Source organism: Ixodes scapularis, unplaced genomic scaffold, assembly GCF_016920785.2.
Source record: "Ixodes scapularis isolate PalLabHiFi unplaced genomic scaffold, ASM1692078v2 PGA_scaffold4__175_contigs__length_147842914, whole genome shotgun sequence".
Taxonomy (NCBI): Eukaryota; Metazoa; Arthropoda; class Arachnida; order Ixodida; family Ixodidae; genus Ixodes; species Ixodes scapularis.
The window spans coordinates 97,145,923-97,162,771 of record NW_024609879.1 but is presented as its reverse complement, the minus strand read 5'-3'; the positions used below and the strand labels follow the sequence as shown (position 1 = coordinate 97,162,771).

The 16,849-nt window shown below is 47.0% G+C and overlaps 1 protein-coding gene across 1 annotated transcript; it reads right to left on the bottom strand.

Annotated features, from left to right (window-relative positions):
* Positions 1–150: 150 nt before the first annotated feature.
* LOC120839887 lies at positions 151–15,746 on the bottom strand. The gene is made up of 3 exons (XM_040210286.3): positions 15,674–15,746; positions 3,347–3,882; positions 151–2,579 (listed from the first exon to the last, which is right to left on the bottom strand). Exons 2-3 carry the CDS (start codon positions 3,866–3,868, stop codon positions 1,665–1,667), a joined length of 1,437 nt encoding a protein of 478 aa, XP_040066220.2. The 5' UTR covers positions 3,869–3,882; positions 15,674–15,746; the 3' UTR covers positions 151–1,664.
* Positions 15,747–16,849: the final 1,103 nt, after the last annotated feature.

The following is a 16,849-nucleotide window of genomic DNA, read 5'->3' as shown; positions in this document are numbered from 1 at the left end:
CCGGCTTTCCGGTTGTCTGGTTGCAGCCGTCGCTTATAGATGGCTGCAACCTTTCCAGTCTTTCCACTGTGGCTTGCCGACTTGCGGCCGGCCATTACTTCATTCCCAACATAGTACATCTTTGCTGGTCTTCCTTCTTCACCAGGGTGGTAAGACAAAGTTTTTTTTTGTTTCAAAAGCAAGCAAGATGAAAATGCGGAGCGCGAATGTGCAGTAGCGACGTCTTCTTTTCGAAGATCGTAGCGGAGGTAGAAAAACTGACTCCCTATTGTTGATTTGGCTTTTCTGACTGCACAACGTCGCTTCAGGGCCGCTTTATTCTCCCTTTCATGTCTCTCGTCATCGTTGGACACGTACAAACACAGTATCCGCTTAATCGTTTTTTGACTAGCCAATTTCAGGCCAGTCAAATTGCGGTCAGTGGCCAGTTGGTCTAGCTATGCTAGCCAAAAGGGATAAAAAGCCGCATGGGGTGCCTCCCGGAGCTCTGCCGATTGTCAGATGCATTGCGACAATAGAAAGCGTGACAGTTCCTACTAACCTCTTTTTAACAGCTTATAGGTGCGTTGCAAAAATTCTGTATTTTCCGTTACCATTTAGAATTATTCTTCCACTTTTCCAGCCTATAAAACGCGCGTTAAAGGGGTACTCTACCGTTTTCGTCACAGTCCCCTATTTGCCTAAAAACTTGGGTATCACAGCAGACGACTAAAATGAGACCGTCTTCGGTGATATAATGCAACCGCTTGAAGACATCAAGTTGCCCAAGTCAGAAAGTTCAAAAGCCCGTGTTGAGAGTTTTAGTACCCGTCAATGCGTTGTTGTCGTTACGTCGCATGGCGTTGTGACCACAAGTCAGGTCGTGGTGACGTTATGTTTTGACGTGACGCCTGGCGTCTAGGTTGTATAAAAATATTGCCCGGTGTTCTATTGTTTCTATGACCTAGACCAGTGTGCTGGCGGAGCGTGGCGTTTGAACGCAAAACATTTATCATAAAAAAAAACACTAATGCAAGCCGTTTCTTTTTTCCACTTGCGGAGGTGCAGAAATAGCGCTCCGGTGACGCCACTCGTAGTTTCTCGTAGACACTATTGAGGCATTGATTGTTACGAGGTGCTCGCGTCCACTCTATGAGCCGCATTTAAATGTCGTCACCGCGAGGACCAGAAAGCTCGATGACGAAATCCCGAGGATCGCACTGTTGACAACGGCAAAAATGCAATTCCCACAACTTCGTCATCAAGTTTTGCGAAGGAGAGGCTGAAAGAGAAAGTCAGCTTTTACCAAAGTTAAGCCTGACTCACATGGTGCGATTTTGCTTGCGATTTCGCAGCTGTGACGTTGGGAACCACACCATATCCGATGCGCGTTTTCTGCCGCACGAGCCTTGTCGCAACTGCGAAATCGCAAGGAAAAGCGCGCAACGTGAGTCGGGTTTTACGCGGCGAAAAATGTGCTTTTTGGTCAGTGGCGTTGCGTGCGAGTATAGTTGGGACTCCCCACTGCCAGTAGGATTGAGTAAAGGGAGAAACATTTTTACACAATATCGTTGCTCGGTCCCTTTAACATACCCGGGGCTGTCCGCATGGCCTTTGTGCCACCTTGGTCTGAACGCCGCCAGCTCACGTTGCCGCGCTATAATACTTTCAAACGGTTAGCTTATTCAAGTCTGTTTTTGACTGCTATCGTCACCCTTAAGCATGAGTTCCGCCCATATGCCTTTCTGTAACTCATTTACCTTCGGGAAGTGGGCAGTGCAAATTGTGCAACTAGTCCAAGCGAGCGTGACGTGTGGGGCATGGGTCTCGAAGAACAAGCGGAGGCCGTAACTGTCCGTCGCCAGGTAGCGCAAAGATGGCAGACTCGCGAGGAAGCCCTTCAAGTCATCAACGCCGACATCGGAGCTTGAAAGGGTTTGGTTCGTCTTCAACACGAGTCGTTCCAACTTCTCCAGACGTAGCTCTGGTACAAGTTTTACAATTACAGTCATTTTTGGATCATAGATCTGCAAAGTAACCAAGTTTTTGCACCCCGATAAAAGCGCGCGCAAACCTACCTCCGTGATGATCATGTTTCCAAGGAGAAGGTAGGTCAAATTGGGAAAACTTGCAGGGAGAGGAACACATTCCTTAATCGTGCAGTGTTTGACACTGAGGCTTGAAAGATTCCCACAGAAGATAGCTAGGCTAGAGAGTGGAACATCCTCAAAGTTCTCCAGCGAAAGTTCTTCGAGCTGGAATTTCCGGAGCAGCTCCGAGGCATACTGGTGAAAATAGCACGGCTGGAATGAAGCCGTTATGGAAAGGCGGCGAACGTCTTTGAAATGGGCGATCAACAACAAAGATTCTGGGTCTCCTGAAGTCACTTCGAGCTGATACACGCTCGGGAAAAGTTGCTGCGCGCAAACGACAGCTTCCGGTTCCGCATTAATGACGAAGTGTTTTCCGTCCAATGTCTTCATTTGGGATCCCAGGATAACGTGCCTTTTGCTCACGGCGGGTGTTTTCTGTATAACGTGAGCGACCTCTGGAGGCGGCGTGAAGAGTAGCGCGTCCATGGGTGCCTGAATCCAGCTGAGCTGTAACGAGGAAGAGTGCAAAAATGGTCGGGTTCCCATCGAACTTCTTTGTTATAGTTGATTTCCGCCCTAAAGCTGGTTCACACCGACTGATCTCTTAGGACGAGAGTCCACACTGGCGCCATCTATCGGGTAGCCATCGAACACATAGCATTTCCGTGTATACATTTTAATTGGCGCATCCATTTCTTTTTGGCTTGACAAAGTTTTGCCAAAGTTATAAACGAACATTTTTTTTTATTCCTAGTAGATACATCCTATCTCGCGAATACTGCAAAACCTTCGCTCTAGTGGCATGCTGTTCCATGGCCCTCTCGTAGATAGCGCAAGCGTGTTCTCTCGTGGTAAGAGAACACAAGAACTTGGTCGTAAGCAAACGCAAGTGTGTCAACGAGCCATTAAACATGGTTTACGTTACATACCTGAATTTTTGCCATCGTAAATAAACAATGCACTCGAGAAAGCTGAAGCTCCGTGAGGATGTGACACTAGCCAGGGTGAAAGAATGAGAGAGTTTAAGAACATGACGTTACCTGGGTTTAAGATACAAGTAAAAGCGAAATTTCACTATGAGCCGACGTCTACCTAAGCATAGCATTTGTTAATTTAATTGCTTCAATTAAGACGTTTGTCATCAAGAATGGAAACAAAATCGTCTTTCTTGCGAACAAGTACTTTTTCTGAAATAAATGCGCCCCCAATATTATTTCTTGGTTTGGTGAATATTAGGCGCATGTGGACGTGATGCCAAAGGATTAATTTCTTACGCCAGGACAGTGGTGAACAGCCTGCGCCGTAGGTATGAAGTCGATCAGAAGATGATCGATTCCTATGGCAGGCATAGTTCCGACCAGCTTCGTCAGCTTCGAAGACTTCCCTTTGGATGGGCTCCAAGACGAGTCGTTTGCGGTCTGAACCCTGAGGTTGTGAGGCAGCACGAGGGAGGTCATGTGCTCAGACTTGGAGTAGAGGTCACAGATGAGGTTCCTATTGTGAAGTACCACTAGGGTGCGTACGTTCCTTAGGATCAGCTCGGCCGCTTTCTCAAATCTTTTGGAAGAGTCGAATGCTGAACAACCAGCGAAGAGAGCTGAAGAGATGTGCTGCTTGCCGAGGAACGTCTCGCAACCGATGAAATGCTTTTGGTTCATGCTGACAAGATAGCCGGTGGAGTCTACGGTAAGGTTGTCTGGGCGGGGTTGGGAGCACGGCTTGTCCAACTTGAGAATGATCAGATCTTCCTCAGTTAGGAGCTTGTCAGGGCATCCGAATTCTTTGACCTCCTCCATAATGACTAAGGATGCTACAAAAAACAAAACAGAGTAAACATAAATAATTGCCAACCTTAATCGATTTGTAGGCATCGGTCGTTCATAACATTTCTACTGTGTGTCTAAAATGTATCTAGTGAAACGAGCTGCAAACATCGGCGCCTGCACACAGAAAGTTCAAACTTCCAACGAATGTTCGTTTATGCTCCGTCTCACTAAAACAGTGCAGTAGAGCTAAAGCTACGGGGGAGGAAGCGTATGCCAGCCTGTTTAAAATGAGGGAAAGGAGGAACGGGAAAGAAAGGTTGGGATTTTTCCGTTCCTCCTTTCCCTCCTCTTGAACAGGTCGGGATACACTCTCTTCCCTGTAACTTTGTCTGCACTGCACAGTTTTAGTGAGTACTGAAAGAGGGCTAGAGAGAAGAGGGCAAAAGGCTACCGGCGTTTTCCCCCTCGCTGGTGCGTAAGAAAGAGTGAAAGTCCCGGATGAGAGGCTTCGCCGGTGTTAGGTGTATGCATTGCCCAAACTTCGTTCGCGCTTTCTTCTCTGTTTTAAGCTCCCAAACTTAATGAGAGCCACGGGCTTAGGTGGCGACAGTCCCCCGGTCATCGGGACACCATTGCTCGGTTATAGGGTGCACGAATAACGGCAGAAAGCGTCGGACACTGTCCGAGGACCTATGTAGCTTGCACGAAATCCGAAAAGTACGGCTCTCTTTCCACATTACACCCATCTCCGGCGGCAGTGAGTTGCGTCCGTAAACCGAAAGTACGTTTCCCCAATGCCAATAGAGAGTTTTAGTAGATCGTGTTTTCAGGCCACGCTATTTGTAGCGGGAGCTCGCTTTGCCGCTTTGATGCATGCTCCGAAGCGCGCGCCCGTAGCCGTAGCGGGAGTTGGAAAACGATATACTAAAACTCCCTATTGTCTCGACTGTGCTGGTACATTTCGTGCATGAAGCGCGCACCGCTCTTAGCGCTGTACCGTCGATGAACATGGGGTACGCTCGCAAGGTGCGTGCGAGTTTTCTCGTGATAATTGCTGTTTCAGCTTGTAAAAGTTTGTCACTCAATTTATCTTAATATGGCTATTTTGCAGTGGTGACATTGACTCGGTTTTATTATCTACAACACTTAGTTGAAGGCTCATTTCCGCCGCCGGGTGTGGCTGGAAATTGTCGAAACGTTTGTTCCATCAGACATCCCATATCGCGATCTCCTGCGCGATACCAGAGAGCCGTGAACCTACGTTGACCGTCGCAACGCGACTAGATTCTTCTTATTTTCAATATTAGTACATAATGGTAGCTGCAAAGAAACCTTCAATTTCTGCTGATGAAAGTTGAAATATGCTGGTCGGGAAAACCGTCAAGTTATACAAACCACCTGCGGACTACGTTTAGCGCGTCATCAAGTTCAAACGGCCATCTGATCGTTCGCACTGTCGTCTGCTCTTTCAAACGTTTCTGCTTGTCGTCTGCTCTTTGAGACGACACCGGCACGTAGACTAAACGTTGCCCCGGTAATTGCGATAAGAAATAAGTGCAGTCCTCAAAATACTTTTAAGTTTGAAAGTTGTTTGGGGTAAGCAGGCTCGGTTTAAACAGTAGATACAAGGAGATGTTGATCATTGTTACCAGTGGTCATTATCGACTTGTTATTCCTGAGTCATTTGGTCCGATTCCACTTGCGATTTTCATTATCGACGTAGACCATCTCAGCTGCTTTTGCAGCCCGTGCGACGTCGCTACTGAAAATTGCGAGCTGAATTTCATCATGCGGATCAGGCTTTAGCGTCCATTCTGCGGCGTCCACGCGGAATAAATCACCGCATGTCACAACATTCACGCGAATGTTTGCGGTGTAATGAGCCTCGGCAATTTCGCTGAGGCCGCTCAAGTAGTCGGAAATTGCCATCAACAATTCCAACGCGAAAAAGAGCACGGGGACTCATACCGACGTCAGCAACATCACATTTCAATGGTTTGTTTATGGGCGACGGCGAGCCAGGCGAGCTCCTTGCTCACACTCCATCACGCATGCGCGGCGCCGGTGCCGTCCGCTAGGGGCGCTCCGATTTGTTTGTTGCGGAGAGCGGACGTGTTTCCTGGTTCTCCTCGAGCATCCGAAGCTAAAGGCCCATACGCACATTCGAGTTTCAGTGCGGTGCGTTCCGTAGCGGCAAGCGGACGCGTTGCGTTGCGAGAAGCGCTTGCGCCAAACTTGTACGCACAGTTGCGGTTGACTGCGTGTTGACACGCAGTCAACCGAAGTCAAGAGCCAATAAGAACGCGCTATTGTCGCTAGTCGCTCACCAATAGTAAGCGAAATCCAAGGCAACATGGCGGCGCACAGCGACAGCGTCGAAGTGTTCGATCTTGGGACAATAGGGAATTGTAGTAGACCGTTTCTCTCCTCCGCTACGGTATCCCCGAAGAAAACGCCGCAGCTGCGCATGCGCGCCGCCAGCCTTCTCTGCACAGTTTAAGGTCTTGTGGCGGATTACGGAGCGCTATCCGGGTGCTTAGAGGGCTGCGGGAACGGTCTACTACAATTCCCCAATTTCGCCGGCTTCCCCGACGTTTTGTCAAGCTTGAACCATCGCAGCCTCGGAAAATACAGTCCCACCGCTCCCCAAAACGAAAAAGCAAGCACTGCGACCGGCGAACCGGATCCGTCTCGCCGAGTCGGCCGGGTGGGGCGAGCGAACACGTCACTCCCTCTCCTCTTTCGGCTTCTGATTGGTCGAACGCACCCGAACGCACCGCAACGCTTCGGAAAGTTGAACGAGTCTCTACTCGTTTGCGTCGCGCTTCTCGGTAGCGCGACGCAAGCGGGAAGGCGCGCGTCGCTCCGCAAGCGACCGCGCCTGGCCGGAAAGACTCCGCAACGCACTCAAACGCGTTCAAACGCGAATGTGCGTATGGCCCTTAAATGCCAGTTTTTCTTCTTTTCTCTCTCTTTTTTTGAGAGTCGATTGGAAGTGTCTATGCGGTAGCAGTATTAGGTTTGAACAGCAGCAGTTAACGTTAGTTTCGCAAAGTAGCTCTGTTTGAATTTTTGGCGGGAAGGGACGGTTTGTTTCCGGTCTAGACATGGGTCTAGATTTGGGTCGGCATGACAAGGGTGGGGACGGGTTGGTGCAGTGCGAGGGGTGTGGGAGGTGGTGTTACCTAGAGGAGACGGGTTTCGGGAGCCTGGAGGAGGCGGCCGGGATGAGTTTCGAGTGTCGGCTTTGTGTGAAGCTTCAGCAGGTAACTGGGGAAAAAGAGGGTAGAGTTCGGGAGATTGAGGCCCAGCTTAAGGCAGAAGGAGAGAAGCGGGTGGGTCTCGAGGCCCAGGTAGAGGAGCTGACTAGGCAGCTTAATCATGAGAGGGAGCAGCGGGTCGGCCTCGAGAAGCAGTCGGAAGAGCTGGGGGAAGTATGGAAGGCGGGTTTAGAGAAGCGTAAGAGGGAGTGTGACTGTAGGGTAGAGCGCCTGGAAGGGGTAATTCGAGCGAGTGAGAGTAGCGAGGGAAGAAAGGAGGAAGTGTCAGTTCTAGCGGGACGAACCACCAGTCTGCAGGCTGGGGTCCCTGGTGGTCGGGAGTCTGGCCTGTTGGCTGGCGGGCTCGACGACGCTGGAGAGCTGATAGAACCTCAGCTCAATGGCGCCTTCGAGCAGCAGGCGTCGGGCAGTCAGGTGACAGAAGATAAGTCGCAGGACAAAGGCGCGCAGGCACTAGGGGGATCTAGGGTACTGGTAGTGGGGAGCTCTAACGTAGCAGTTAGGAGGGATGTACATAACAGGGTGAAGGGAGACCAGAGGGTAACCGTAGAGGTCCAGCCAGGGAAGTGTATGGTGGATGCTATGACCGCAGCACGTGAGGGGGTGTGGGATAACCGGGAGGGAAGGAACCTAGTAATAGTTCATGCGGAGCTTAATGATGTGCTCAAGGGTAGGAGCCAGAACCTCGGAAAGCAGCTAAACGTGGGAATACGTAAGCTGAGGGACGTGTTTGAGAATGTGCATGTGGTTGTGTGCACCATTCTAGAAGTTCGGGGGCAGTCCGGGTTAACGGAGAGGAGGGTTGTCGAAGCCAACGGAGTAATTAAGGGTATAAGTCGACAGCTTCGGTACGACGTAATGGAAGTAAACAGAGAAGTGTACGAGACTGGCTCCCGCCCTTTTGCAGATGGCATTCACTACAGTGAGGCCACGGGTTACAGGGTGGGGGATAGGATGGGCCGCACGGTGACTGCTTTTTTGGGGGGACCGAGGGCCCTGGGGGCACTAAAGTAACTAAAAACCAAACAAAGTCAGGAGAGGCACCCAGGGTTAAAAAGAGGAGAAAACGTAAGAACAGGTATAAACAAACAGCACAATCAGACATTGGATATATTAACATGCAGTGTGGTAGAAATAGGTTAAAATGGGATGAGGTAAAGGAGCAACTAAGAAAGGAGGATTTAATGGTGTATGGGTTTGTGGAAACACATCTCAGAGACATGGAGCAGCCACCTTGCAACCCTGACTATGTGTGGGAAGAATGCAACAGAATGGAGGGAACGAGAAAGGGAGGTGGAATGGACTTCTTCCAAAACCGACGCGCCCCATCGCGGCGAAATACCACGCAGTGCACTCTGGGAACTAGTTGGCCGCTCAGTTTCGGTTTCGATTGAACAGCTTCATCTCATGCTATCACGCCGCGACCGAACGCGCTGCTTGCGTTTTCGATTATCTGACTTTTCACGAACGTACAATACACTCATTCTCGAGCGATACAAAACGAAGACCGGGGCACTTTTCTTGGTTCCCGAAACACCGGATATTATGAGTGCGTATGCAAACGTAGTAAAACGTGGCTTAGTCACCTCACCCAACGAGTGCATCTTTGAGTTCAATTTCAATAATCCCGTCTAGTACCAGTGAACTAGAACTGAAATTTGTTCACCTGGAGCCTTTCACCTATTTTGTTTGCCAAACATCCGCTTATTGTTACTTCATTGGGCAAAAAGCAAGCCGCATTCTCACAGGAGTATCAAAGTTGAGCCGAGCGTTGACGCATGAACTTTTAAGGAAACGCAATAAATTCGACCTCGCTACTGCACAAAAGTTACTATGATGTCTTCCTCGTGTCATCATATATCTCCCACTCAAATTTTATGCTGATAGAAGATTAAGTTTCTGCAAACACTGAGATCGGCTAGCTACGACGGAGGCCCTAACAAGCGTCCCCTACTCCTCGCTAAGCCTTTCTGGACGAGCTTTTACTGACGCCCAAGATCTGTGCCTGAACGGTGTGTCTGAAATTATCTCGACATACTCAGGCAGGAAGAAAGCAAACACATAACAAATATTATGGCCATTAGCAACTGTCAAACGCGCTTTGAATAATTTCGTTCGTTTGGCGCACCGCATAGGGGTTAGTGCCCGTCCGGCGCACCTCCGGTGAACGGTGCGACATTCTTCACACAAGTGCTCGACTTTTGCTTTCTTAAAACGGTCTGTATGTGCGAATGTGCCTATATGATATTGTAGGATAACTTTATGCGCATACGAGTGAATATTAGTGGAATGCAAGCGGGTGGAGACTTCACTTCGTGCAGTGCTGCGAGTCAGTACAAATAAGAGATAAGAAGTGTGTTCGATTTGAGCTTTTCAGTGGCGCCTCCGAGTTTTACCTCGCATACTCAGGCGTATTAAGGAAAACAGTAATTGCAAAAAGTTATGTTTCGTCTATGGATGCACGAAACAAATAAACTTCCTAATCAACAACACTAAAGGCTCGAGCTCGATGTATGCATACTCATTGGTTGCCACAGCTTGTTGATTTGTACACAAGCGAGACCCCCGAGCTTCGCAGCGTCGAGATTCCCAGCACTGGCTCGTCCACATACCTCGATTGGAATGCTAACAGAAAGGCTCAAGTACAAAAATACAACAAGCATGAGTTAAGACAAACTATACGTCGCGGGCTTGTCTAAAGCTTCGAGGTCTGGCCATGGGTTAGTTTAGAGACCACAAATGACGCTCTCGGGACCAGAAAACATGAGATAACGGCCGTTAATAGTCCACGCTCTGTGTATAATCTTTTGTCGACGTGTCAATCGAAACCGAAACCATGCCACCCTCCTCCCTGGCTGGACAACTAGTTCCCAGAGTGCAACGCGCGCCGTGTTGCATGTAGGGCTTTATGGAAGTAGTCTATTGGAGCATTTATTAAGAAGAATATGAACTTTCAAAGGATCAGAAAGGAGTGCGCCGAACATTTGTGGCTGAAAGGAAAAGTCGCTGGGGAATCAGCAGTCCTTGGAGTTGTTTACTTATGGACAGGGACAGGTGCTAAAGAGGAGAACAGAAAAATGATTGATTGCATATCAAGAGACATTAGTGAACTAGGGGAAGGCTCCGAAACAATTATTATGGGAAACATGAATGCCCATATTGAGGGTCTGGATGGGTATACGGACTCAACTGGAAGCATATTACTAGAACTGGTGGAAAAACATGATTTAGTTTTATGTAATACCAGTCAGAAGTGTGACGGGCACATAACTTGGGAAACTGGCAATCTACATTCAACTATAGATTACGTACTCATGTCACACAAAATATATGGTAAGTTACAAGTAATGAAAATAGATCAAGAAGGTTCCAAAAGTCTTGGTAGTGATCACAAACGTATTAAGCTGAATTTTGCTAAAGTAAATGCTGAAACTAGACAACATGATTCAAAGCAAACTTTCTGCAGCGACAAAGAGTTGGAAATAGTTGTTGAAAGAATAGAGGCAGCAGTTTCAGGGCAACGGTATACAGATTGGACCTATGAGAGCCTAACTAGGCTTTTTGCTTTAGAACTAGACAAAGTTCAGAGTAAACGAAAGGGGAAGCAAGGACATAGACCAAAAAGCTGGTAGGACAAAGAAGTGAAGCAAGCGATACAAAAACGTCAGGAAGCCTCTAGAGAACACAGGTATTCCAAGCGTAGTGGGGAGTCCGAAACGGAAGTAAAAAGAAAATGGGACAATTTTATAACATGTCGCCGAGAGAAATCCAGTTTGATCAATGCGAAAATTCAGAGAAAGGGTGAGGAATGGATGAGTGATGTAAGTAAGAAAGATAGAAACGCTGCTAAGAAGTTTTGGGAGCACTTGAACTCACTCGGTGAAACGACGCAAGCTAGACAGAGGTTCATACTCTCGCATCAGGGAGATCAATTAGAGGGAGATGATGCGATACAATATATAGGAGCAGTGATGGAGGAGAAATTTCGGGAACCGGTACATGTGGAAGATAGGAGTACCGAAGGAAGTAGCAGTCCAGTTTGTGACATCGCGGATTTTGGACAAAGAGAATGGGAAAAGGCGGAACGAAGAGTCCCTAGTGGCACGTCGACAGGCACAGATGGTATCCCTATCAAGCTGGTGAAGAATTTGGGTCCTAAATCTAAGGCAAAACTAAGGGAGGTAGTGAGTACCATGATAACAAAAGGAAATATTCCAGATGAATGGGGGCTTAGTAGGATGAGTATGATATATAAGGGAAAGGGAGATAAGTCTGATATTAGGAATTATCGTCCCATAACCGTGACACCGGTTATTTACAGGTTGGTAATGCAGATTATAAAGAACAGACTGGAGGAATGGGTAGATTGCGAGGGCATACTGGGCGAGTTACAGAACGGGTTTCGGAAACAAAGAAGGTTGGAGGACAATTTATTTTCTCGAACACAGTGTATAGAAATAGCGCAAAAAGAAAACAGACAGCTCTGGCTGGCATTTCTGGATATCAAGGGTGCCTATGACAATGTGAACCAAAGGAACCTGTGGGACATAATGGAGAGCTTAAACCTAGATGAAGGACTAACAGCACTATTAAGGAACATTTACAAATATAACAAGGTGATTATAACATGGGAAGGAAAGGCGACAGGGAAAATAGAGATAAGACGAGGCCTTAGGCAGGGGTGCCCGTTATCGCCTTTGCTGTTTATGTTGTATCTGAGAGGATTGGAGGATAGACTAGAGAAGAGTGGGCTTGGATTCGACCTTTCTTACAATAAACTAGGCCAAAAAATTCAACAATCCTTACCGGGATTTATGTATGCGGATGATATCGTACTAATGACTAACAACAGGACGGAGTTGCAGGAATTAATGAGCATCTGTGGTAGGTAAGGAGAGGACTTAGGTTTAGAATTCAGTAGCGAAAAATCAGCAGTCATGATTTTTAACGAGGATGAAGTTGAGAGGCTGAAGATACAGAATATTACAGTTGAGAGAGCTAGTAAATACAAGTATCTAGGAGTATGGATGTGTGATGGTGCAGAATATATCAGAGAGCATGAAAAGTATATAATAGGTAAGTGCAACAGAAATGCAGCTGTAATGAAAAATAGAGCACTTTGGAATTACAACAGGTATGAGGTTGTGAGAGAGATTTGGAAATGGGTCATGGTGCCTGGCTTGACTTTTGGAAACGCAGTGCTATGCATGAAATCCGAAGTGCATGCGAGACTAGAAATAAAACAGCGCGGAGTAGGTAGACTGGCTTTGGGGGCATATTGCAAAACGCCAAACCAGGGAGTACAAGGAGACATGGGATGGGCGTCATTTGAGAGCAGGGAAGCGGTGAGCAAGATAGAATTTGAGGATAGGTTGAGGCAAATGGATGGGGAGCAATGGGCACGAAAGGTTTTCAGCTATTTATACATGAGGAGTGTAGACACAAAGTGGAGACAGCGCACTAGGAAATTAAGAGGAAAGTTTTTGGGCTATAGCGAAGATACGGAAGAGCAAGTCTCAGTTAAGAAGAAAGTTAAGGCCACAGAAAGAGATCGGTGGCTAGAAAGAATGCAGACAAAGACGGCTCTGGAAAGCTATAGATTAAACAAAACAGTTTTTGCCAAAGAAAGCATTTATGACAATTCTAGGGGAAGCTCATTGCTGTTTGAGGCGAGGACGGGTGTTCTGCGAACCAGAACATACAGAGTGAAGTACCAGGAAATGGATACAGTGTGTACTGCTTTTGGAGAGGAGGACGAGACGGCTGAGCACTTGATACTCCACTGTAAAGGGCTTCACCCTATGCCTACCGAAGACAACATAGATTTAATAAAGTCATTGGGTTTTAGAGACAGCGAAGGGAGAGTGGATTTCAAGACTGTAGATATTACCAAGCAAAGATTAAGTGTATGGTGGCAGAAATCGAGAGAAAACTAGGTATTTTCTTATTCACTGATGGCAAGGAGGTTTCATAGCCTCACTTTCTTTGCACTGCGGAGTGAATATAGATTTCACATTTAAATATTCTAAGCTTAAATGGTAAAACAAAATGGCTAGGTAGCGTAAGCTATCGCCCGATCCAAAGGGCTCAGCCGTATTCATCCATCCATCCATCTATCCATGCGCCGCCATCTTGCTCAGTTGGGGTGGGCGTGAATGCTGCCATAATCCGATTACGACGCCTTAGCAAGAGGCTTCGTAATAGGATTATGACGCGCACAAGCGCACCCCACCCAAGCAAGATGGCTGCGCCCTGTTCTGTCTCAACATGTCTGTACACGGAACGCGAAAAAATGAGTGATGTGACGGCACTTATCATCCCTTGAAAACTGCAAGTTCCATGAAAAACTACGGTGGAAGCTCGAAGTCATCGGATCTAGTGCTCAACCACGTCACGACCATGCGATTTTTCATTTTGCTTTTGCGTTGAGGATTAAAGTCAAGGAGAAAAAAGTAGAAAGCTAATTTAATGTTCCCTTTAACTGAAAAAAAATAATAACTTTTATTATTGAATTATAGTCTCAGTTTGGATAACACAACCTCTAAAGGAACGAGGTCGCGTGTTTTTTTATTTAAACATACTGCAGTTCAAGGGGACCGGAGGGGAAAACACATTTGGGCTCACATCCTGTTGAATGCACGCACAGGAATCAAACCTTCGGCATCCAAACAAAGTTTAATGTGTACCGACGTGCTGAGCAGCGCGACATACATCAACGTTACCAGACAATAGTGCCATAAAAAAATGAAAGACGTTTACAATTTTTTGTAATGCCGAATTAAATTGCAGCTCTTGAGGAGGAGGAGGGTGACGTATGCCCTCTTCCTCCTCCGTACCCTCCCCACCTCCTCTCCTGCTTCCCTCCAATTTAGCGGGAAAGTTTTGCTAAATTTCCAGCTAAATTAAGCAAAAATCTCCCCCTTAAATTTAGTGGAGACGTTTTCGCTTAATTTAGCGGGAAATTTACCAACATTTTCCCGCTAAAATTAGAGGGAAATTTAGCGAAAATTTTCTCGCTAACTATAGCGGAGAAACTGAATTGGTGTTGAAGTCACGTGACGTCGATTTCCCCGCTAAATTTAGCGTGACGTCACGTGTGACTTCTCGGGACTAAAATTTTGCAACTAAATTTTGCGAAAAATGTTTTCTTAAATTTCTCGGTTAAATTTAGCGGAAAACGTTCCCTGCTAAATTTAGCGAGAAAATTCCCCGCCATAATTCGCAATAAATGTTCCCGCCAAATTTAGCGGGGAAGTTTACCCTCGTGACGTCACACGTAACGTCACGTGTATACGTCCTTATGGGAAACGTCCCATAATGCACTGCGCGGTTACGTCGACGCGGCTCAACTCGAAAAAAGCGCGCCTAAAAACTGCGATCTAAAAAAAAAAAAAGGGCACATTCTGTCTGCGCTATGGAGGTAGGAAGCCTCTGGAGGCGACCTGACGTCACCAGAAGGGAAGCCAGAAGTGTGGAGGGACACGTTCCCAACGATGACCAAAACCAAGAGACGCCATTGGACGAAAAGGAGCCAGCTCTCCTTTTCGTCCAATGGCGTCTCTTGGTTCTGGTCATCGTTGGGGGCAGGGATGGGCAGTATTTCAAATACAAGTATTTGAAATACGTATTTTAAATACTTTGTGTATTTTGCATTTGTATTTAATTACAAATTGGGTAATGTATTTGACGTGTGTATTTAAATACTAAAACGTGGGTATTTCAGATACAATTGTAATTAAATACAATTTTGTGGGCGAAAATTCATTTCTCAAATTTATTGTCACTGTCCAGAGAAGTAAGAAAACTACGCTCTGCACCGAATGCAGTGTCTCTCAAATTCTCAATCAAGCACAAGCGCTTAGTGACTTTGTGATTACGGTGCTAGTCCACGGCAAGAATAGTGACGAAATCGACGTTCACAGGCAGACTGGCTAAATAAGTGCCTCTGACAACTTGTGATGCTTTCCAGCCTGATTTCCGTCCATATTTTTGACTGGAACATTCTAAATGCGCGGGTCGTCCAGATTTTCGTAACTGATGCGAGTTGCAACAATAAATCATTCTCTAGCCATATTCTCTGCCACAGCCACAGCACAGCATATTCTAGCCACAGGCAGATAATATGTATTTCTATGCATATTTGCATGTATTTTGCCCATCCCTGGTTGGGGGCGTATCCCTCCACACTTGTGGCTTCAGTCCTGGTGACGTCATGTTGCCTCCAGATGCTTCTTACCTCCATGGCTTGGGCCAACTGTTGTCGAGTCCCGACCGTCATATTCTTGCTCCGCCGGAGTCAATGAAATTTCCGCATGAGCCAATGACAACGTGCGAAAATTCGAAGACCATTTCGTTCAATCTGCTAAGCTAAAATGGCTGAAAACTTCGCGCTGCTCTGCACTGAAACAGCGGACAGGTTGTATAGCCCAAATGATGAGCTCCGATTTCTTCGTTCACAACCGCCAGGCCACGAGGTAAAGCATTTTCATAGTGCGAGGCTAATTGACGAAGCATAGAAAATGAAAGAGCAAGAATGTCAGGGGTGAACACGAACCCACAATGCTGAGGTGGCGGAAGCCTGGGGAGTGGCAGTGATGGCAGCGCAACTGGCAGACCTCGAGGTTGTTTGTCTCATTGGGACTGTTATCAGCATACATCGCGATATATTATCAGGCGTATCCCCTACTTGAGAGATGAGTAAAACAAAACCTGATAAACCCTGGAGCGCGGATAGTTTGGCGAGATAGTGCTGCGAATCGAGAAAGATATTGGCGAAAGGCACCGATCAAGTAAAACGACTGGACAGAAAGTGTCCCCTCAAAGAGCTACCACGGATGTAATACATGCCAGGCGCAAAGGGGACACTTACAGCGTATTTATGTTAGCCAAGGTTTTTATTTGTACATGACAAATGAAAGCCCAGCATACCTATAGAACACAATTAGCGGCTCAAAATTCGTTCTTTCCGCCCAAAAACCGCCGATCGAGAACTGGCCGGTCTTGGTCGCGCCGACCCTGTTCTCCGTCGTCACGTACCGTTTTGTAGACACAAACCAAAAATAATCAAAGTCGTGGGTCATTCAAGGAATACACTCAGTATTAAAAATAGAAAAAAATATGATACCCATTTTTGTAGCGTCTAAAAAACTCCAAATACATTGATTTAAAAAAAAAAAGGCTCGTAGCTCTCAAGTTTTGAGCAGCGCTCCAGGCGAGCAAAATATAATATTTGGCTGGCATTTCGAACATGCATCAATACACTTCCTCACTAGAGTTTTTTCTACTCCGTTCCATTCTAAGTGCCAGCGTAGCAGAGGCTAAAGGATCGACCTGGAGCTTTCAAAGTCCCTGCCAGGCACGCGCGCTCGTGCAGTGCGAGCATCGTTCAGGAGGACGCACTTTTGCGAGTAGCTTCGGTTTCGCTATCACGTAAAGTGAGATATACGTGCTTGAGGAAGCTATGAAAGAAAGCGAAGATGAAAGGAATGTTTAATAGAACGCTGCGGCCGCGAGCTGCAGAATTCTGGTCTTTTGTTTACTTTCTTTAGGCGTTTTGTTACCGCGCATCTACAGATGCTGACAGCTAGGGTGCCTCAATGTCCTTCTGTTTAGGGTGATGCCACCTTTTGTAGTACCCGATGCCGACAGCACGCGCTCACGGGGAAAATACAAAGAAATCAACGAAAACAAAATGTCGCCAGAATAGTCAACGCCACAAACGCGTGCATGG